This window comes from Myodes glareolus, chromosome 5 (genome assembly GCF_982192425.1).
Source record: "Myodes glareolus chromosome 5, mMyoGla1.1, whole genome shotgun sequence".
Classification (NCBI taxonomy): domain Eukaryota; kingdom Metazoa; phylum Chordata; class Mammalia; order Rodentia; family Cricetidae; genus Myodes; species Myodes glareolus.
Window position 1 is genome coordinate 54,611,363 of NC_142030.1, and position 23,291 is coordinate 54,634,653.

The 23,291-nt window shown below is 37.9% G+C and overlaps 1 protein-coding gene across 5 annotated transcripts in view; it reads left to right on the plus strand.

The window, feature by feature from the left end:
- Positions 1-23,291, plus strand: part of LOC125391845 (ankyrin repeat domain-containing protein 26-like) — an 86,780-nt gene that overhangs the window by 33,869 nt on the left and 29,620 nt on the right. For 4 of the 5 annotated variants that reach the window (XM_087906314.1, XM_087906312.1, XM_087906313.1 and 1 more), the window contains exons 8-11: positions 10,329-10,388; positions 15,738-15,960; positions 21,535-21,608; positions 21,879-21,972. In XM_087906314.1, coding sequence (XP_087762440.1) covers positions 10,329-10,388; positions 15,738-15,960; positions 21,535-21,608; positions 21,879-21,972 — 451 coding nt within the window. The remainder of the gene's footprint in view (positions 1-10,328; positions 10,389-15,737; positions 15,961-21,534; positions 21,609-21,878; positions 21,973-23,291) is intronic. The other variant, XM_087906315.1, reaches the window with a different exon arrangement.

Here is a 23,291-nt window from a genome sequence, read left to right on the forward strand (position 1 = left end):
AAACAAAAAATCAGATCTCCTGAACTGAGAAGCTTCTGTATAACAAGGCATAATATCAGCCTATAGAATGGGGAAAGATCTTTACTTATCATAAACCCATTCCAAAAGCATATGAAGAACTCAGGAAATTAGTCATCAAAAGATCAAATAATCCAATAGAATTAGGTTACAGACATAAACTTAAAACTCTCAATTAGATGAACTTAAAATGACTGAAAGACACTAAAAAAATGCTTAAACATAACATCCTTAAACCTTTAGAGAAATGTGAATCAAAACTCTGAGATTTCATCTTATTCCTGTAAAAATGACCAAGATTAAAAATACTGCTAACAACTTATGCTTAAGAGAATGTGGGTAAAGAGAAAATTCCACTGCTGGAAGTGTAAACTGGCAGAGCTGCTTTTGGATTATAGTATGGCAATTTCTCAAAATTAGGCAAATATCTACCTTAAAACTCAGCAGTACCCCTTTTGGGCCTCAATACAAAAGATATTCAACCACATCATAAGGACACGTGCTCAGCTGTGTTTACAGCAGAATTACTTTATCATAGCCAGAATCTGAAAACAAACCAAATGTATCTCTTTTACACATAGAATAAATGAGGCATCATCCTTTTAAATAGCCATAAACACCATAAAATACCTTGGAGTAACTCTAAGCAAGCAGGACCCAAGATTTGTGAAGGGGGAAAATGTGGGGACCAGTCATGATAAGCTAAGTATAGGCAGGCCACCTAAAGGATGTTCCCCACTTCCAACCATTATCACCTGCCAGAGTAGATCACTGGCCCTTGATAAATTTAATAAGAGGCCTGAGTCTCAGTAGTTTACCCTGAAGCAATACCTGATAGCAGGAAAAAACCACTAGCTGAGATAACTGGACCCCCACCCAAGAGTAGACCACACAAATGGAAAAACCTGTATGATAAGAACTTTAAATCTTTTAAGAAAGAAATTTAAGACATTAGAAAATGGAAAGATCTACTATTTTCTTGGGAAAGTAGAAGAAACACAGCAACAATGACAATCTCACTGAACGCAATCTACAGATTCAGTGTAAATGTCCATTAAAATTATAGCAACATTCCTCACAGAACTCACCTACAGATTTAATGTAAATGCTCATTAGAATTATAGCAAAATTTGACTCAGGGTTGGGTTTCCCATGGAAATTGTTTTGCTCTGCTGGCCGCGGTGGTTCAGGTGAGTGGTCAAGCCTGTCCTCATGTACAGTGACGTTTCTCAAGCCTCCACGTTGTCCTCAGGTCCCTTGTTCAGGTGCCATCTATCCCGGCCAGTGGCACACGAATCAGGGATCCCTGATAAACCTGGAGGAGAGGAATGGAAGGTCAAGAGACACGAGAAATGACAGCAAGACAGGCTTTCTGATCAATTTGCCAAAAAAGTCATTTATATAATATTTTATATATTATTATCAAAATAAAATATAAAGAGTAAACAGAGTAAAAGCCATTGTGGAAGTGAGAAAACTGTTGCGAACAGGTCCCTATTGACATGCTAAGCAGCAGCTCAAGACAATTCATTGATGAGACTTCAGTTTCCCCCACAAATACATATTTAAAGTTATTGCTGTGTGTGGTAAGAGAGAGGTCTGACACTGAATTCTGCCTAATTTGTACACCATTTTGAGAATAGTGATACTAAGAGATGTGCCACCTTGAAGCAGGTTAAGTAGGTTAATATTTGGAAGGCATGGAGTTTGCCTTAGTTAGGGTTTCTATTGCTGTGAAGAGACACCATGACCATGGCCACTCTTATGAAGGAAAGCATTTAATGGGGTGGCTTGCAGTTCAGAGGTTCAGTACATTATCATCATGGTGGGAAGCAAGGCAACATGCAGGCAGACATGGTGCCGGAGAGGTAGTTGAGAGTTCTACATCTTGTGCAGGCAACAGGAAGTGAACCGAGACACTGGGCAGTATCTTGATCATAGGAGACTTCAAAGCCCACCTCACAGTGACATACCTACTTCAACAAGGCCGTACTTCCTAATAGTGCCATTCCCTATGAGATTATGGGGACCAATTGCATTCAAATTACCATATTTTACTACCTGACTCCCATAAGCTCGTCACCATTTCATAATGCAAAAATGTGTTTAGTCCAATTTCAAAGTCCCCATAGTCTTTCACAGTCACAACAATATTTAAAAATCCAAAGTTCGAAGTCTCTTCTGAGAGTCATACAATCTTTTAACTGCAATCCCCTGTAAAATAAAAGTAAAAAGGCAGATCACATACTTCCAACATATAATGGCACAGGATATACATGACTATTTCAAATTATAGGGAAGGGAGCATAGTGAGGAAATACTGGACCAAAAGTCATCTGGGCAAGCTCCAAACTCTGCCTCTCCATTCTGATGTCAAAGTGTTCTTCAGATCTCCAATTCTTTCAGCTTTTTTGACGGAAACATACTTCTTTTTGTTAAGCTTTTAAGACAGGGTTTCTCTGTGTAGTTTTGACTGTCCTGAAACTTGCTTTGTAGACCAGGCTGGTCTTGAACTCACAGAGATCCTCCTGTCTTTGCCTCCTGAGCACTGGAATTCAATGCATGCTCCACCACTGCCTGGCACATCCTACTGCTTTCTCTCAGGCTGGTTCCACTCCCTCTTAGCAGCTTGTTTCAGCAGGTATCCCTCAGCTCTGGCATCTTTAACACCTTGGGGTCTCCTTCACAGCTTCACATAATGGTCTCTTTGGGCCTCCATTTAGGAACATCCCTAAATGCCTGACTACAGTGGTTTCTTTAGACACGGAGGAAGAAGGTTCTATAATGCCCTCCTTCTATCCTTGACTCTAAAGCCAGAACCATGTGGCTGAAGCTGCCAAGGTCTGCTGCTTGCTGGAGCTGGAACATGGACCCCTCGTTCAATTGCACCTTCACCAGTGTTCTGTTTTCCATGGTTCCTTCACTGCCTAATCTTGGCTGTCTTTGAACTTGTTCAGTAGACCAGACTTGCCTCAAACTCAAGAGATTCACCAGCCCTTGCTTTCTGAGTGATGGGCTTAAAACTTACACCACCATACCCAGCTTTATGCTTTTCTTTAATTCCTTTTCTTTCTTTTTTTTTTTATAAATTTTTTATTACTTAAAAAAATACCAATCCAAATTTCCACTCCCTCCCCTCCTCCCATTCCCTCCACACAGCCTCCTACTCCACCTCCCTCTAATCCTAAGAGAGGGTAAGACACTTTGCCTTGTGGAAAGTCCAAGACACCCCCCCACCACCACCGCCACACACACACTACATCTAGGCTGAGCAAGGTATACATCCAAAGAGAACAATAACCCAAAAAGCCAGTAGATGCAGTAGAGACAAATTCCAGTACCACTGTCAGTGGCCCCTCAGTCTGCCCCAACTGCCAACCACATTCAGAGGGACTAGTTTGATCCTATGCTTGTTCACTCTCAGTCTAGTTGGAATAGGTGAACTCCCATTAGCTCAGGCAATGTGTCTCAGTAGTTGAACCCCTCACAGTCTTGACCTCTTTGTTCATATTCTCACTCCTTCTCCTCTTCAACTGAACCTTGGGAGCTCAGTCCAGTGCTCCTATGTGGGTCTCTGCCTCTGTTTCCATCTGTTGTTGGATGAAGGTTCTATGGTGGTATTTAAGATAATCATAGTTCCTTTTCACAAACTGGAAACTTAACTAGGTTGGATCTTGCCCTGAGGTTAATCATCATCCGCTGCTGAAAAAGCCAGCAGCTTGACCCCTGCAGTTTATAGTCAAACAAAATCATACTAATCAATATTTTACTATTGTTGCCCTATATTATAAAAATACCATGTATTTAAAAGTAAAGTTTTGCTCTGAAGGCATTTTTTTCCCACTTTCTGTCACATTATATAGTTGGTACTATTTAAAACTGGCAGTTAATGTTATATTTAAAGCAAAACAAGACAAAAATGTAGCACAAATCTAATATTAGTCCTTTCTTTGGCTGGAAAGACAGCTCAGTGGCTGGAAAGACGACTCAATCAGTAAAATACTTGCTATGCAAGCAAGAGGACCTGAATTCGGATTCCAAGTACCCAAGGAAAGCCAGGCATGACAGCATGTTTCTGCACTTCTAGCCCCGGAATGAGAGAGATGGAAAATAGTGGCTAGTCAGTATGGCCAATCAGTGAACTTTGAATTCAGTAAGCATTGTCTCAAAAAATAAGATGGAGGAAGACACCCTATGTTGGTTCTGTGTTCCTACCCCTTTTACTGCTTGTAAGCAGTGGGTTCCTACCATATGCATAGCATTTACAAGCAGTATGACATTTGTCACTGAATCCTTGTCCATTTCCATTTTTCCTCTTAAGATATGTAGGCGCCATGCTAGTAGTCTTTAGTCTCATTCTGTTCTCCTTTAGTCTCAATCTGTTCTCTAAGTAGAACACTTTCCTCTCAGGTTTGTCTCCATGAGCTCCTTTTTTCCCTTTTCTTAAATTTCACTTTACATTCCAACCACAGTTCTTCCTCCTACCCCTTCTCCTGCTCCCATCCACTCCTTCTGAAGGGTAAGCTCTCCCATGGGCAGTCAATAAAGCCTTGCTCATTAAGTTGAGGCAGGACCAAGCCTCCCCCATGCTCCATTAATGGTAAGCATGGCAGCCTACCATAGAGAATGGGCTCCAACAAGCTAAGTCAAGTACCAGGGAAAGATCCTGGTCCCACTGTCAGGGGCCCCTCAGATAGACCAAGCTAAACAATTGTCTCCCACATGAAGAGGGTCTAGTTTGGTCAGTTGGCGGCTCCATAGCTGTTGGTCTAGAGTTCATGAGTTTCCCATGAGCTTGGTTCAGCTGTCTCTGTAGATTTACTCTTCATGATATAATCTTACCTCCTTTGCTCATATATTCCCTTCTTCCTCTCTTTGACTGAGTTCCTGGAGAGCTCTTATTTTTAATTTTACTTTTATTTAAAGCCTTCCTTATGAGGAACTCACACTGTTCATCCATCAACTCTTATATATTATATTACTGGTATTCAAATATTTCATAGTTATCTGGAAGAATTTTGTGTTTTTTTGTACTTTTTAAGACCTGCCAAGAGCATCCGAAGAAAAGCATGAGGTGCTGTAAAGGAATAATGAAAAACACAGTTTGGTGGCAGGGGCAGAGCAAACCATAGAGACCCCTGAGCAGCTATGTGACCAGTACATGGGGGTCAACTTGCATTTCTATAGCCTTGAGTGGTGGTGCAGTGACATAGCCAACACCTCACACTCTCAATGCTGCTCACCCTAAGCCTGCCACTGTGTGCATCCTGGAGTGAGTGGAGGCTTGGATGGTCTCCTATAGCTACTGCCTGCCAGCAGGACAAGGAGGTCATAGTAGGGAGTTTTGCAGTCAGATGTTTCAGTGTAAGGAAAGGATAAAGTTTCATCAAGAGAAATGGTACCTTTGATAATACACTACTGTGCCAGACTGCCAGTAAGAGGAACCAGGAACTTTCTTTGCCCTTCAGAAGATGTAGAGACCATGGAACTTAATATTGTTGAAGGAGAAAGGGGTTTGGAGGCTATTCCAGTCCAAGATAGTAACATACAGGAACTATTGTTATGCTGGCTAGTTTTATATCAACTTCACACGGCTAGGGTCATTTGAGATATGGGATGCTCAACTGAGAAAATGCCTGTAGGTGGGGCTACCTCTAAACTGCTGGTAGTTCTGGATTTTATAAGAAAACAGGCTGAGGAAGCCAGGAAATAGACATAGCAAGCGGAAGCCCTTTGTGGCCTCTGCATCAGCTCCTTCTTACATGTTCCTGTCCTGTTTGACTTTCTGTCCTGAATTACTTCAATGATGAACAGTGTGGAGGTCTGAAAGAAAATGGCCCCCAAAGGCTGTGGCACTATTAGGAAGTATGGCCTTGTTGGAGTAGGTGTGATCTTGTTGGAGGAAGTGTGTCACTGTGGAGGCGGGCTTTGAGGTCTTATATAGGCTCAAGATACCACTCAGTGTCACAGATGACGTCCTATTGCATGCATCTCAAGATGTAAGGCTCTCAGCCCTTAATTTTTATGCCATTTATATGTATTTTTAGCTTTGGTCTCTGATCTTTTATAGAAGTTTTCCAAAATACTTGTTTTCTGGTCTCACCTGAACTTTATGTTGTATCTATAGAAGTTGTTCTGTCTTTAGTCACATTCAGAGCAAAGTAGTTTATAGTAACAGGTATTAATTAAGTCTTTTAATTGTTCTGTGGTTGAGTTTCTCCAATAGTGACAGGAATAATTGAGCCAGATTTAATATTGACGCCTACAAGAAGTCCATCAGGGCGTATCCCGATGACAAAGGGTTACCTTGCCTGTCCCTTGTTGATCTGCATTCATTAGTCCAATGCTGGCCTTTGTCACACCTGCACACTCCAGAAGATTGGGGCCTTCTGTTTGGATTATTTCTAGAAAAACTCTTGTTTCTAGGAATGACTTCCTACAATCCCTTTTCAAATGACCTTGTTTGCCACAATTAAAACATCTGATATTTTAATTTTTCTTAAAATGTGTAGAAATTACTTCTCCTATCACAGCAGCATTATAAGCATGAGGTCTAATATCAGCCATATTTCTAATCCATTTATTTGTGGCAGTCTTGCCTGAAAGGACCTAATCACCCCTTTTCATTCTGAATTAGCACTTTCAAAAGCCAAAGAATCAATTAATATTTGTCTAACTTCTGGATCTGATATTCCATTTACAGCTGAAATCAATTTTTGTAAAAAAAAAAAAAGTAAGACTTCTTTTGGACCTTGTGTAATATTAGTAAATAATCCAGCCCTCTTTCCTGATTCTTCAACACTGTTCCAAGCATTCAAAGCTGCTATATGACAGACCACCAAAGTGTGATCATCGAATCTAGACTGTCTTTGCAAATCAGCATTCTAGCCTCCACTAAAAAGCTGGTTTTGGGAAATTTCTGTATGTCTAGCTCTACCTCATCGTTACATGACCTTAACTCCCTCTTTCTACCATGTTTTACATTGTAACTGAGGATCAGTTTCAAATGTTACAGTTTTGTGGAATAATTCTGTTTCATGCTGCCCATGAATTTAACATCTGTGTTACATATGGTGAATGTATATGGAAATATGAAATGACTGCTTCTTTAATTCTCTTCAAATTTGAAACTTCTACAGGATTCCAGTCAATTTCTGCATAGCTTTGGGGATTCCTATCATCTGAGTGGTCATTCTCATATGGTTTCCTAATAACCTTAGGCTTCTCCTCTTCCATTTCATAATGCAATGGCTAGGTAGGTTTTGCTCTAAATTTCTCTGTCTGTGTCTGAATATTTTTCTTATTTTCATTACTATGTCTTTCTAATATTTGTATCTTATCAGTCAAATTTTTTCTTTATTTTCTTTAGTAAATCTTTCTAAGGCTTGTTATCTTGTTAGGAGTTTTTCTAAAGCTTGCATCTTATCAATATTGTCATTCTAAGGTTCGTTATGAGTCAAATTTTCATTAGTCTTTCTAAGGCTTGTATATAATCAGTAGTAAGTCTTTTAAAACATGCATCTTATCAGTAGTTAAGTCTTTCTAAGGTTTGTATTTTATCAGTCAAGTTTTCATATTTGGCATAATTATCAAACCATTTTTGAGGATAAAATATAAATTACCAAACTGATAACAATGAAAATCAGCATTGTGTTAATTCCAACTAAGTGATTATCCTCATTTATTTTTTTCCCTTTTGCAAGCCATAAATAGTACCACTAAACATGGTTCTAACTCCCTGCATGTGATATTTCCAAATTTTTTTTTGTTTTTTTTGAGACAAGGTTTCTCTGTAATTTTGGAGTCTATCCTGGAACTAGCTCTTGTAGACCATGCTGGCCTTGCATTCACAGAGATCCACCTGCCTCTGCCTCCCAAGTGCTGGGATTAAAGGCGTGTGCCACCACAGTCCGGGCAATATTTCCAGTTCTTAACATTGGAAAGATCTACCCTTTTTAAAAATCCTAATTCCTCTTTTAAGAATTCTCAGGAATCTCACCAGATCTGATGATTTTTCAGTTTGTTCACAGCAGTGACTATGGTGATGGCAGAGCCGTGCAAGTGGTGGGTGGCCAGATGTAGTGGCAGCGCAGTGGGAGGGAGTAGTAGGGTGCCCTGGCAGCCAGACTAGTGTGGTTCACATTGGGGTCACAGTGGGTTGCCACTGTGCTACATGGGCCAGGCTGAGGGCACCTGCAGCTGCTTGTGTATAGCCAGGGGCTGAGGGTGTGTGGTGGTGGCAGCAGCAACAGAAGACTGAGGAGGTCAAGTGGTAACAAAGCAGACAAACTGATCTGGGTTGGTGGCCTGGGGAGGGGTTCAGGAAAAGCCGAAAACCTGCATGGTAGAAAGTGAGGGCATGGACTGGTGGTGGGTGGCTAATCCAAGAAGCATTTGGGGCCGAGGGCAGGAAGCAACTGAAGGCTGTTGTTGAATGATTGCATTGGAAAAATCCTGGACTCACACAGAGGGCCTTAGGGAAGGGAGACAAAGCTGTTTGTGGTAGTGGCAGCAGCAGGGAGGTGGCATGGTTTAACAACGTCATGTGTTGGACGCCAAATGTAATGTTTACTTAAATTGTGTGAATATTAATAAAAACTCAGGAGTCAGAAATTGAGATACAAATCTGATAAACCAAGGAACAACAGAAGGATCATCAGTTGACCCTGCTCTCCATGTCTTCCTAATCCAAAAGCCCTGGATATCACCCTTAGTGCCCCCTCCTCTCTTCCTGTCCCCTTTGGTTCAACTTTATCAGTCATTCAATATTTCCATGGATAATCCTGGTCAGCCAATTTCTGACTCTGCCCTTGATTCAAGATGGCTTTATTGGCACCGCAGAGTGGCAGTGTGAACAACTCTCCTGCAGCAAGGTCCCCTGAAACTGGAGTTATGGATAGTTGTGAACTAGCTTGTGGGAACATGGAAATCAAACTTGGGTCTTCTGCAAGAGCAACCAGTGCCCTTAACCTCTGAGCCATCTCTCCAGCCCAACATACTTTAAGTAACCACAGAGCTGTTCCCTGTTATCCCTACCTCCTAGAACCACATTCTACTTTGCAAGTATGTTTTTTTTTAAATTCACTTTCTATAGAGAGACTGTGTTTCAACAAATAAAAGGAAAGAATGCAACCATTCTACCATGTCCTTTGTACAGTCATACTGATTTTTAAACTTACAATATTAAATGTGATTTTTCCATTAGTGGGTTTTTTTTTCTTCCCTGAGACAGTATTTCTCTGTGTAATAGTCTTGGATGTCCTGGAACTTGTTTTGTAGACCAGGCTGGCCTTGAACTCACAGAGATCTGTGTGCCTGCCTCCTGAGAGCTGGGATTAAAGTCGTGCACCATCACTGCCCTGCTATCTTTTCTGTAATAAATAGTCTTTTACAGATCCTTTTATCTTTAAAGAAGTTAAGTTGTAGCTGAATGTTTTTCTCTGTCTCAAGTGGTCCCACTGGACTGGTTTCTCTCATGCCTATTGGTCCCACAGCTGCATATGAAGTAATCATTCAGAGGCTAATATTAAATGCAATGGCTTGATCAATGACTCAGGCTTATTACTGGCTGGCTCTCTCTTATAAATCAACTCATTTCTATTAATCTGTGTATCGCCAAGTGGCCATTGTGTTACCTCTGTTCCGGCATCTTTCTCCTTAGCCTGCTGCCGGCATCTCTCTTCTTGGGTGGCTGACTTGAATTTCACTCGACCCCATCCGTCTCCTGTATGTCTGTTTGTATTTCCCACCTAACTGTATTCTGCCTTGCCACAGGCCAAAGAAGCTCTAATTATTAACCAATTAGAACAACATATATCCCACCTCATCTCCCCCTTTTCTGTCTAATTAAAAAAGAAGGTTTTACTTTAACATTGTAAATTTACGTATAACCAAACAGTTATAAAGCAAGAATTGCAGTTACAATATTTAGTCTATTTGCATTAGGTAAAATTAGAAAAAAATATTCTATCTTATCTTTGTGAGCCTAGAGTTTTATATAAAATTTATCTTTTATTATGACTAAGGAAACTATAACTGTCTAGTCTTCAATTCCATCAAAGACCCTCAGAAGGATATAAAAATACCTAAGTAAATAGGGAGTGCATTACAAGCAACTTCTAAAACTCTAGAAATGACAGACACATGGCTGCCTGTACAGTCACCCGAAGTTCTTCTGTAATGGTGGGGCATTCATATTCAGTCTACAGACCTAGAGTACCTGGCAGACTTTTAGTGAAGCAGGAAATTTGAAGGTCTGTTTTGTCTTGTACTGGCAAAGTTCATCATTTGTTTTCTTCCGTGCGTTGTAGAACCTTTGACAGTTTCTTCTGTGAAGCAGGAACCCTGAAAGACCATCCCATCATGTTTTGGTGAGTTCAGCAGTCATTTTTCCTGTATTTCCAGTTTATACAGCATATAATCCAGCAGTTCAGGAAAGAGCAGTTTCTTGCCCAAATGGCTAGTCTTGCCACATTGAAAGTAAACTCCATAAGGAGCTTCTTCAAAGCCCATCTTCCTCTTGAAGTAATTGGTGCTTCCAAGAGCAGTCATGCTTCACTGTCAAAAAAAGTATTAAGTTTTAAAAAACATTTTAAATGCCATATTCTGTAGTTCATTGAAGTGTTTGATGATTACCTATACATCTGAGATATGCTCTGAAATATATCACTGCATATCTAGAAAACCTAGAGAACACAACTATAAGTTTGACTACTGTAGATGACTATTAATCTGTATTTCTTAGCTATTAAAAACCTTTAAGGGCCTACCTGGAAGACTTTCACTCAGGGTTCAAAAAGAGAAGCCACAATAAGTGTAGGAACTAAAGTCTGATGACTATAGGAAAAGAATCTTCTCTCACATGTTCTTTCTGTTTATATGCTTTTTATTTCTCCTCTCTTTATTCTACTGCCTTTACTCTAATTCTTCTGTCTATAATTGTCTATAATTTCTTAGCTCTAATTCTGTCTCAATTTTAATTTCAGTTCTCTGTTACAAATTTCTGTTCCAAATCGTTCTTGTTCTAATTACTCCATGCTGTTTTATCTTCTTCTCGAAATTATTTCTTCTCATTTTATATTTCCCAATACTATAAATTCCCAAGCATACATATGTCCATTCATTAACAACTTTTTAGTAATAAAAAAAGACCTACAAGGAAAATTCCCAGGGACACAGACATTCTTTGAAGAGATGTAGCAAAACTTAACAGCTAGTTTGTAGCTAACCACAACTGCAGCTGTGAGGAGGTTCTGGCCATCTTTTCAAGGGGCCACTAAGTTACAAAGGGAGAAAAACTAAACCATTGAGAGAGCTAAGGAAAAGTCAGAAAATAAATGTATTATTTTACATTTCTTAAGTGTGATAAATAATACCTGGATATGCTTAGTCAGTTAGGTGCTATTGGTCTCTTTAAGGACTAAGATAGAACAAAAACAGACACCTGCAATACTGCACTAATTTATCATACATCCTCTGAAGGCTTAGGTTTTACAAGGACAGACACCTACAATTTCATAAATAAAATCTGTAAAAGTTCCGTTTGTGGTCTGTCCAGAAGGATGCATGTCTGGCCAACTTTCTCTGTCAGTAAGGCTAATGATAGACAGCAGGCTTCTAAGATTCTCCCCATAATGTGGAGAACATAGTGTAGAGATAACTCCTTTTAACCATCTACAAATGTGTGTGCCTGTAAGAGTGAGATATAATCATTAGATTACATGTATGCATTACTTGAAAATGCATGGTAATGTGGAGATATCATAGCTGTTATTGCACAAGAGAAATTGCAGATAAAAGCAATAGTTTTCACAGTCAGTGGCCCTGCTGACTTTGCCAGGTAGGCTTCCTCCATATGAGAATAATTTCTTGACATCTGAATTATGAATTGCTATAAGCTGTAATTGCATTTTGGCCTACAATAGCTTATGATAAATGCTCCCAACACTTAACTATACATTACATTTTTAAATGAGTTGCATAACCATGAAACCTTAAACAAGAGTAGAAATATACATGTAGTATAATGAAATTGACCTTAATAAACCAAAATCCATACTAACGTAAAGTATTCATTTCTATATCTTTAAGTTGTTTTTTATTTCATTTCAAAAATTCAGTGTATATTCAGAATATATTCCTTATCATTTATATATTTTTATGATGACTTTTTGTTGTCATTTCCTTCATGTCCGGGGTCCCACAGCCATCAATGTTCAGGCAGAAGGCTTAGTGACCCCAGGTGTTAGCATTTCTGAGTCCCACGGCAATACATGCACGGTCAGCATTCAGAAAAATTACCTTGTCACCATAGAGCCTTAGTCTATGTGATGAACAGTGTGGTCACCAAATCTATACGTATGCATGGCATGGCTATGTGTGCCCCTAGATCCATGCGCTGAACTGCCTTTAAAAAGCAGACACACCCACCCCATACTCTTTCAACTCATTTCTTTCAGAAGGCCTTTGCACCTCCTTCTTTCCTTTCTCTTTATTAATAAAAACTCTTAAAGTGGCTTTTGTTATATTTCTTATGGTCTGTTCTTGTGCACAGTAATATCACTTTCCCTTTGTTTTGGGCTTAAATTTTAATCCTTTCTTTTTGACTGATAGTGATCCATCCTAAGGTGTTGTGCCTGCTTGATAGCACTGTTTTAATCCCATACATCTACACCTCAGTCCACGACATGTCAGTTTTATTAGTGTGTATTACTTACATCATCAGAAATGATTGATTTCCTTCTGACATTTTCCTGAATGTGTTTAAGGTGCTATAATCTCCTGTTGTACTTTGATTGGATTTTAATAAAAAAGAAACATTGTTATTTTTGTTAGCCTAGTTTTTTTTTATTGTAGTTAATTTTTTTGTGACTTTATACTAGCATCATTCTCTGCCTCCATGAGAAAAGTGAAGACACTTTTGCAATTTTGGAGAGCTCTATGTGTATTCCACTAGTCTTAGTTTCTCAATTTCTCTTGTAAGTATATCACCATAACTATCTTTAATTTCTAAGAGTCTTTTATATAAATGTAATTCATCCCATAATCCCAATCGGCAACCAGAATCTAGCTGTATCTAGGAAAAAATATAGAAATAAAATATCTGAGCATTTTTTTTATACATTGCAAAAGTGTCTTCACACCTAGAGCAAAGAGAAGAGCTCTGTAATTTGAGGTACAACAGCTAAGTTGAAGAAGTTTTAAACTTTAACATGATGTTGCAGAGTGGTAGGGGATATTTTGTAATTATTGACCCAGCTTCTAGAGTCTTACATGGAAGAAAGCTTTTTAGCCTTGTGGAGTTTAAATATGTTGGACATAGCTTAGCATTGTGGTACATATCTTAAATTCTAGACTTTGGGACACAGGCACCAAAGTTTCAGGCCGGTCTAGTCTACACAGTCAGTTCTAGGATATCCAGAACTACACAGTGAGACCCTGATTCAAAAATTGTATTGTAAATAGAGGCTGGAGAGATGGCTCAACAGTTAAGAGTACTGGCTTCTTTTCCAGGTTTGACTGCCACCATCTACATGACTGCTTACCATTTATATATCCAGTTCCTGGGGATCAGATCCTCTCTTCTGCCTCCATGGGCACCAGGCATGCATGTGATAAACAAATATGCATGGAGGCAAAACACCATACTCATAAAATGAAGTTTTAGAGTAATAGAAAAACAAAAATATTTTGGTAACACTGTTTTTAGCTACAATAATTCTAATAATTAAAATACTATTCTATTCTTCTAAAATAAGAATAGCAATATAATTTTATGATGATTTTCATGTTTCTGTTGCTATTAATACTTCAAAAACATAATTTGTATATTTTATATTTCTGTATTATTTATTTTGACTGAATACTTCAATGTAATTATTGACTAGAAATGTATGAACTTTTAAGAAGGGATTAAATTTTACCCAGGTTAGTTCACATTAATTTAAGGTATACTACAAGGATATAAAATGATCATTTTCCTGAACCCAGGTTTTTTCCTAGAATGTAAACAGTTGTAGTTTTTGACTAATTTTCATTGCTTTGGATCAATTAGACAGCCCAGACCTCACCAACTCTTTTGTTCTTGAGAGGAATGAAATAAAAATTTCTATAAGATTACGTGGATAGTTTAATTAGAAAAGTGCTTATCATGAGAGTGTGAGGGCTCAAGTTTGTTACCCAGAACTCTTCTGAAATATTCACTGTTGTGCTGTACATCTGTAATGCCAGTACTAGGGATATAGAGAAGGGAGAATACCTAGAGATCATTGGCCACTCAGTCTAGGCGAATTAGTGAGCCCTAGGAGCAGAGAGACCCTGACTCAAAAACTAATATGAAGAATGATTGAGAAAGATATCTGACACTAACTTCTGACCTACACGTACGTGTGTACACATATGCACAAGCACACATATACATGAATGTATACATATACCAAGCAATGCATAATAGTAAAAGTCAGTATAAATAAATTAGTGGTTAGCTTATTCAACATGTTTCTCTCACACATTGATGATTCACATTTTTGTGATGCATGAATATATTACTTTTTATTGTTGGATTAATTAGATGCTATACTGTTCTAATGTTTTTTTTTAAATTGATGATGTAATATACTTAACAGGATAGGTTGAAGTACTAATAATCCACAAAAACAGAGATAACAGGCTTTAGACCTCTTGCTTAGTCAGATTCTGGTATTGTGCAAACTGCTGCTGTATGATAGCGTCTCAAGGAGCTAGCAATACTGTGAAATTATTTGAGACATGGTTTCTTTGTGTAGCCCTGGCAGTCCTGGAGCTTGCTCTTTAGATCAGGTTTGCCCCAAACTCAGAGATTTGCCTGCTTCTGCCTCTGAAGTGCTGGGGTAAATGCATGCACCACCATGCTTAGGTACTTTCAATATTTAAGGGAGACAAGATTTAATTTCTAGTTATTTTATAAACTTGTTCATAAGTAGTAACTTCTAAAAGTGGTTAAATTCAAATAGTTTGATTTAACTGAGGAATAACTATGATAGTATAGAAAAGATGATTTTCAATTTGCACGATGGCTGAATTATTTCAAAATGGCTTTTAAAATATTCTTCACCAGAGTTACTTTTAAACAAACTTACCAATCAATAAAATGTTCTTTGTTTATTACCTTTTGAGTGTACATTAAGTGTATACTTGTGAAAGACTAAAGTGAGAAATAAAGGCACAAGAACTAAATGGGCAAATAACGGGGGTATGACAACTTTATTAAGTCAATATGGGTATTGATATATTAGTGTGATGAAAATCTCAATTACAAAAATTAACATTTCACTTTCTAAAGAATAAATGCCTTAGTTGTTTTTCTACTGGCAAAATACTATGCCTAACTCAAAATATAGAAGAAAATGTTAAATTTGAGGCTCCTAGTTCCAGAAGGTTAGAAGTCCATGAAAAGAGCATGACATCAGGGATGGAGGCATGGTGACAGAGCTGTAGCTGAGAGCTTAACTCTTGAGCCACAAGCATGAGGCAGAATAAGAGAACTGGGATTGATGCAAAATTCTGAAGTTTCAAAGTCCACCCCGAGGGACACACTTCTTCTAACAAGGTCATACTTCTTAATCCTTCCCAAATAGTTCCACTAACTGAAGACCAAGCAAAAATCCAGATATCTGAACCTATGGGGTCCATGTTCATTCAAACACCACAATGAATATTAATACAGGCGTATTTAATTTCAGGTCTCCCTTAAAACAAAACAAGAAGAGAGTAAATGATGGTTGTTTTTATGGAAAATTGAAAACTGAGTTCAGAGGTGGGGAAAGGCAGTATCATGAAGAATTTGGAAGGCAGCTATGGTCATCACTATACCATCGATGTTATAATGAAGAAGTCGGTCAACATGAAATGTTCCTAGAGAATCTAAATATGAACTCAAAGGCTTTAAAAAACAGCGTGACACAGGTAAATTAGTCATTGCTGCAATTTTTATCTCATCAATATTGCTTGTATAAATTTGTATTTTGTGTATCTATATAATATCTATTTATATTCATCTATCATCTATCTATCTATCTATCTATCTATCTATCTATCTATCTATCTATCTACCATCTGTCTGTCTGTCTATCTATCTATTTACCTATCATCTATCTATATATTTTAATGTCACTAAAAGTATTCTACTTCAGAAAAGTATTCATTGACAGTTTTAGCATTCTGCAAACACCAAAGGTTGTACTTATACAACTTTAGCAATCTACTGAAACACTGGACACTATTATATGTGGGACCACATATAATCTACACATATGCAGTAGTTGTTGACCATAATGTTTTTATGCAGTATATTGTTATATTAGGTGTTAAACAGATTGTTATCTCATCTTAAAATGAAATTATGACACAGTTAAAATTATTGACCTTTGTCTTGTCAATTATTGTTTGTTCATAACAGTTTAGCCTGTAATTTTACGTTACTTTTTCAGATTTTGTATTGTTGTTTGTTTAAGAGATAATCTTGGATAAGTATAAATTTAATGAGGAGAAATTAAATTTATTTATGATAAGCATGTAATTTATTTATTTATTAAAATTTATTTATGATAAGCATGTTTTTTATTAAAAATTAAGCATGTAATTTATTTATTAAAATTTATTTATGATAAGCATGTAATTTTTTCTTTAAACTGAGCACATTTTTGCTTAATAGTTCGCTAGAATAAAATTAAGTACTTAATATATGCTAATACTTGTGAGGTAAAATTGGGTAAGCAATTAAGTATGAGAATGAAAGTACTTAGTTTAATTGAAGATGATTATTTCATTTAAGGTTATGTTCTAACTATGGAGACAAATAAGATTTTCTTTCCTTTGTCATATAGCTAATTGGTAACATAGATTTGTAGTATTTTACTCACAGAAAAGCTCTGGCTACTGCTTTTCTGATATTCATTCCACATACCCTTCATATACTATTCAGAGTTCTAGCTAAGGCAGCTGTATTAGTCAGGGTTCTCTAGGGTCACAGATCTTATGAAATTATCTATCTATCTATCTATCTATCTATCTATCTATCTATCAATCATCTATCTATATCTGTACATATGTATATATACACTTATACTTGTTGGAGGAAGGGGGCTGCTTGTTCTTCCCGGCTGCCCGGCTAGGTTACACCCGAAATAATCACACAGAAACTGTATTAATTAAATCACTGGTTGGCCCATTAGCTCTAACTTCTTATTGGCTAACTCTTACAGATTAATTTAACCCATCTCCATTAATCTGTGTATTACCATGAGGTCGTGGCCTACCAGCAAAGTTTCAACATGTCTATCTCTGGCGGCAGGTCCATGGCATCTCTGACTTCGTCCTTCTTTCTCCCAGCATTCAGTTCTGTCTTCCCCACCTACCTAAGTTCTGCCCTATCAACAGGCCAAGGCAGTTTCTTTATTCATTAATGGTAATCACAGCACACAGAGGGGACTCCCACATCATATACTCATACATACACATATTAGTTTCTTAGTCACATAAGACTGGTTGTCTCAGATGGGTCTTCTGTATAAGCTAGAAACTCAAAAAAGTAGACTCTAATGACAATGATGGAGTGGATGTGCTGGCAAGGTGAGGGCAAGTAGGCAAAGAAGGAACTTTCTTTCTTCCATTGTCCTTATATAGGCCTCCAGTAGAAGGTGTGGCCCAGGCTAAGGTGTGTCTTCCCACTTCAAAATCTAGATTAACAGTGTGTCTTCCCACCTCAAGATCTGGATTAAAGGTTAGTGTCATCCCACCTCAAGATATGGACCAAAAGCCCATGTCTTCCAGCCTCAAGATCTGGATCACAGGCATGTTATCTTCCGGCCTCAAAATCCAGATCATGTGTTTGTTCTCCATCTTTGGATTGTAGTTCATTCCGTATATCGTTAAGTTGGCAACAAAGAATAGCCTTTACAGTAGTCAAGCATAGATAATTACTAGGAATGCATTGATCCTTGATCTCAAAAGAAAGTCCAATATTGTGGTTGTCTTTATCAGGTAACACATCAGTTACATGATCATAGCACTGAAAGTTATGTGCTGAGAAAAAGTTACTTATGAATTATTAATGGAAGAAATATTGTTTATTAGTGCAGTTGTAGAAGTTTCGTGAATTACTGGGGACAAATTATAAACGTCACGTTCTCTATTGACTGTTACTTTCAGCAGTATGATCAACGACACTGTGGCCTTTGCACAGAAGACCTCTGCTGATCTGTCAAGTACCTATGATTCCAGCTCTTATCGTGGATTAAACTACAAAATACTAATAATGAAAGCACATATTATATACAGCTCCCTATGTGCCAATTACTCTTCTGAGTTCACTGTTGTAAATAAATGAATCTCTTCATTTTAGAATCAGAGTCACCGAGGTATAGAAAGCTAATTTATTCCAGCTCACACAGGTCTTATATTTGTGGAGCTGGGATACAGACCCATCTACTTGTCACCCAGAGTGTCTTAGGGCTTTTTTCACAGTAAGGAGACACCATGACCATGGCAACTCTTATAAAGGAAAAACATATAATTGAGGTGGTTTACATTTTCAGAGGTTTAGTCCATTATCATCATGGTGGAACATGGTAACATGTAGGCAAACATGGTGATGGAGAGGTAGTTGAGATTGCTACATTTTATGCAGGCAAGAAGATGTGAACTGAGACACTGGGAGTTGCTTGAGCATATATGAGACTTCAAAGTCCACCTCCACAGTGACCCATCAAGACCACACACCGACTCCAACAATGCCACACCTCCTAATAGTGCCACACCCTCTGGAGCCAGTTTCATTCAAACCACCACATTCCACTCCCTGGTCCCCAAAGGCTTGTAGCCATATCATCATGCAAAAATGCATTCTGTCCAAGTTCAAATGTCCCCATAGTTTATTACAGCCTTAAATTAACTTAAAAGTTCAAAGTCTCTTCTGAGATTCACACCATCTTTTAACTGTAATCACCTGTAAAATAAATATAAAAAAGCTGGTCACATACTTTTAACATATAATGGCATAGGATATACACTGCCATTCCAAAACATAGGGAAGGGAACATAGTGAGGAAATAATGGGCCAAAGGAGGACTAATAATCAGCTGGGCAAACTCTAAACTCTGCATAATCTTGCTTGATGTCTAAATACTCATCAGATCTCCAATTCCTTTAATCTCTGTGGTCTGCAGCACGCTTCTTCCTCCTGGCCTTGTTTCACTCCCTGTCAGCAGCTGTCCTTGACAGGTGTCCCATTGCTCTGGTATTTTGTGGTCTCCAAGGCCATTCTGGCTTCATCTTCACAGCTTCATGCAATGGCCTCTCTAGGCCTCCATTCAGAGACACCCCTGATACATGATTGGCCTCAGTAGCTTTTCTTAGTTGCAGAGGGAGATTCCATAATTCCTTCTATCCTTGAAGCCAAAACGACATGGTTGAATGTGTCAAGTTCACTGCTTCCTGGGGCTGGAACATGGCTCGCTCTTTAAATGATATCTTCAGTAACTTTCTGTTTCTGACTGTTACCTTTACTGCTTATGCTTGGCTGTTCTAAAACTTTCTCTGTAGACCAGGCTGGCCTTGAGCTCAGAGATCTTTCAATTACATCTTTAACAGCTTTCTGCTTTTGGTATTTCCCTTCACTGCCTTAGTTTGACTATTTTGGAACTTGCTCTGTAGACCAGACTGGCTTCAAAGTCACAGAGCTCCACCAGCCTCTGCCTCTGAGTGCTGGGATTAAAGACATGCACCACCACTGCTTTGATATAAGCTCTTCTTTAATTCCTTTTCACAGGTTGGAAATTTAGCTGGGTGGGATCTTGCCCTGAAGTCACCACTCCCTTTATTTCATTTCTTAATCTGTTTATTTCCTTGGACACAAGATTTACCTCTATTTCTTTTTACGATGTTCTTTTCTCTTAAAATATTTTTTTCTTGCTCAACTCACTCCTTTTCATTATATATCTTCATAAGAGTTAACACTAGTAACCATACAACAGAGTCTATACTTGGCTGTTTGAGATTTCTTTTGCCAAGGGAATTAATTCAAAACTCACCACTTTAACCTCTGGCAAACTTTTCAGTCAAAAGCAAAAGCAGCCACATTCTTCACCAAAATATCACAAAAATATTTTCTAGGCGATATACTAAAATTCTTCCCCTGTGAAACCTCTTTAGACAGCCTCCCACAGTTCAAACCGCTCCATGCTGTGTGGAAGAATCCTTCTGTACACTGAAGATGTTGCTCTCATTGTTAATAAAAAGCTAATTTGCTAATAGCTAGGCAGGATTTTCAGGGCAGAGAGAATGCTGGGAAGAAGAAGGGCAAAGTCAGAGACTTCACTAGTGAGATACAGAGAGGAGAACAGAGTTGCAAGATGAAAGAGGGGTAATGCCACTTGGCATAATGTAGACTAATATAAATGGGTTAATTTAAGTTGTAAGAGCTAATTTATAATAAGCCTCAGCTACAGGCTGAGCATTTATAATTAATATTAAATCTCTGAGTGGTTATTCAGGAGCGGCTGCTGGGACACAGAAAAACTCTGCTTACACTATGCTCCTACTGATATTATCCATTAAGCACCACTTAAAGCATCCCTAACACAAAATCCTAAAGTCCAAACTTCTCTGAAATTCCTCTAAACAAAAGCATGGTCAGATCTTTCAGAGAAACACTCTAGTCCCTTGTACCAACTTCTGTTTTAGTTAGGGGTTCTATTGCTGTGAAGAAGCGCCATGACCACAGCAACTCTTATAAAGGAAAAACATTCAGTTAGGGTGGCTTATATTTTTAGAGGTCTTGTCCATTATCATCGTGGTGGGATATGGCGGCTTGCAGGAAGTCATGGTCTTGGAGAGGGAGCTGAGTGTGCTACATCTTATGCAGGCAGCAGGATTTGAACTAAGACACTTGAACACAGATGAGACCTCAAAGCCTGCCTCCAAAGTGACCCAGTTCCTCCAACAGGACCACACCTATTCCAACAAGGCCACATCTCCTAATAGTACCGCTCCCTTTGGGGGCCATGTTCTTTCAAATCACCACACAGAATATCATGTCAATTTTTATCATCATTGGTTTACTTTGATTACTCTCTTCATGAATTTTTCAAATGATTATTTTTGAGGTAGTTTTGAAATATAAACAAATTCCTCACAGAGGAAATTTCTGGGTTTCCTTCCATTTTATTATTTTTCTCCATTTGAATATCTGACAAAACATAATTTAAAAAACAAGGGTCCTGTGGTTCTATTGTAGAGCAGAGGTCATTAACTTTTCATTAGGAAAGTGGGTTGTATCATTGTAGGTTTCACAGACACAAGGTTTTCGTTCCAACAATTCTGTTCTCAGTCTGTACAGCATGGACACTCCCACTAACAAGAGATGAATGAGGACTGGTTGCAGCTGCTTTGGCTAGAATTTTAGATGAAAATAGGTGGTGAGCAGATGGTTCTGAATGACGATTATAGGCTTCTTTGTTTTCTTTTTCTTTTTTGTTTCAGGAAGCACAGTTGCAGGAAGAGCGACAGCGAGAAGGCATCCTGAATTCTTCAAGAGTGGAACATCAGCTGTGGAAGTATGACTTAAAACCACAAGCACAATACCTCAAGCGTTTATAAATCTGATCAGCAGTATAGTAAGGAGATTATGTCTGGATTACCAGCTGTGGTAAAAAAGACAGACGTGTTAAGCCAGAGAGACTTTTCACTTTAGCTTAAATGCGATGCCTAATTTAAGGCTGGGATAGAAGTCAGTGTTATGGTGCATAATTTGCATGGGCAAGAACCTGGATGCTATCATCTTTCTGCTTTTCAGTTTTTTAAAATTTTATGTAAAATGTCTTTAGGCTAGAAGTTGAATGTTTCAAGTTAGAAGACTCAGTAAAGAACCAAGCAGAAGAAATTGAAGAGATTGAGAATCAACTATTAAGAGAAGATTTGGTAAGTTAGTGTACTTTTCATTTCTGCCACCATGAAGAAAAAATTACCTTACCCTGGTGCTACTTGATAACATTTATTTATGTGTTTGTGGTGATAATACGTGTAATGATGCAAGCCATCTTTACTTAACAGAAAAACTTGATTGAATTCATAAATTAATTATTTGTACAGTACAGTCTGACTAGAGAAGATTCTGACAGCTGAAACCCAACAGTTTGCACACATCTCTCTGTGTTTATCTATCCATCCTTCTACCAAGGGACATCGGAGCTGTTTCTACCTTTTGCCTGTTGTATCACTACTCTACAGGAACATGGGTATGCTGTTCTTTGCTTGAGGCTCTGTTACTATTTTACAAAATACAACTCTGTTAGTATTTTATTTTTCTTAGAATATTAAGTAGTCATTTGACATAGTGTTAAGAATCTTCCTTGTAGTCTAGCCTTTCAGGAATGTTTTAAAAACAAATAGCTTCTAATTTGTATTTCATTAAGAACCAGTACTTGTTCATTAAGCAAGCACTTTCCCCAATAAAGTTAATTTTCTCTAGAAATAAAAGAAAGGAAATGCAAAATATTTGCAGAAATGGCTGCTTGGTGCAATTGGGCCTTACAGAGAAACGTGGTACCACTCACACTGAAGGTGCAGAATCTAATCTTTTCATTCATTTATGCTCTTTATCCTTACAATGCATGACACTGCAATATCAGAAAAGAGAGAGATAGTTCAGGATGCCATTTAATGGTATATAATAAAAATAATATTTATGCTTATTAATCAGAATAGAATTCTCATATATTCATTTATAAAAATTCTTATAACAATGGGCTGGAAAGATAATTCAGACACTTGTGGAGGATTTAAATTTAGTTCTCAGTACCCGCGTTCTGTTGCTCTCCTCTGGATTCAGGGGGCACCTGCCCTTACATGAGCACATTACCAAAGAAAGACATACATATAGTCATGCTTAAAGACAAAATAAATCTTTTAAACAAAAATTGAGATCATAAAATTGCACTGTAAATAATAAGCTGGAGAAATGATACATTTGTTTCTATTGACTTGTCTAGTCTTGTAGTGCGTTATACATATATACTTCTCAGGGCAAAGTGGAACAGTTATACACATACACTGTGTGTTCCTCATGACTGAAGAGGCATTGAGAAAGGTTTTTACTTTTCTTATTAATTAATCAGTCTACCTATTACCATGCTTTTCCTGCATTATATGTGACAATATATCAATAAGGAGCATTCTGTCAATAAGACTTCTAATAAACATCTTTTACATAATTACTATACAGAAATATATTAGAATAT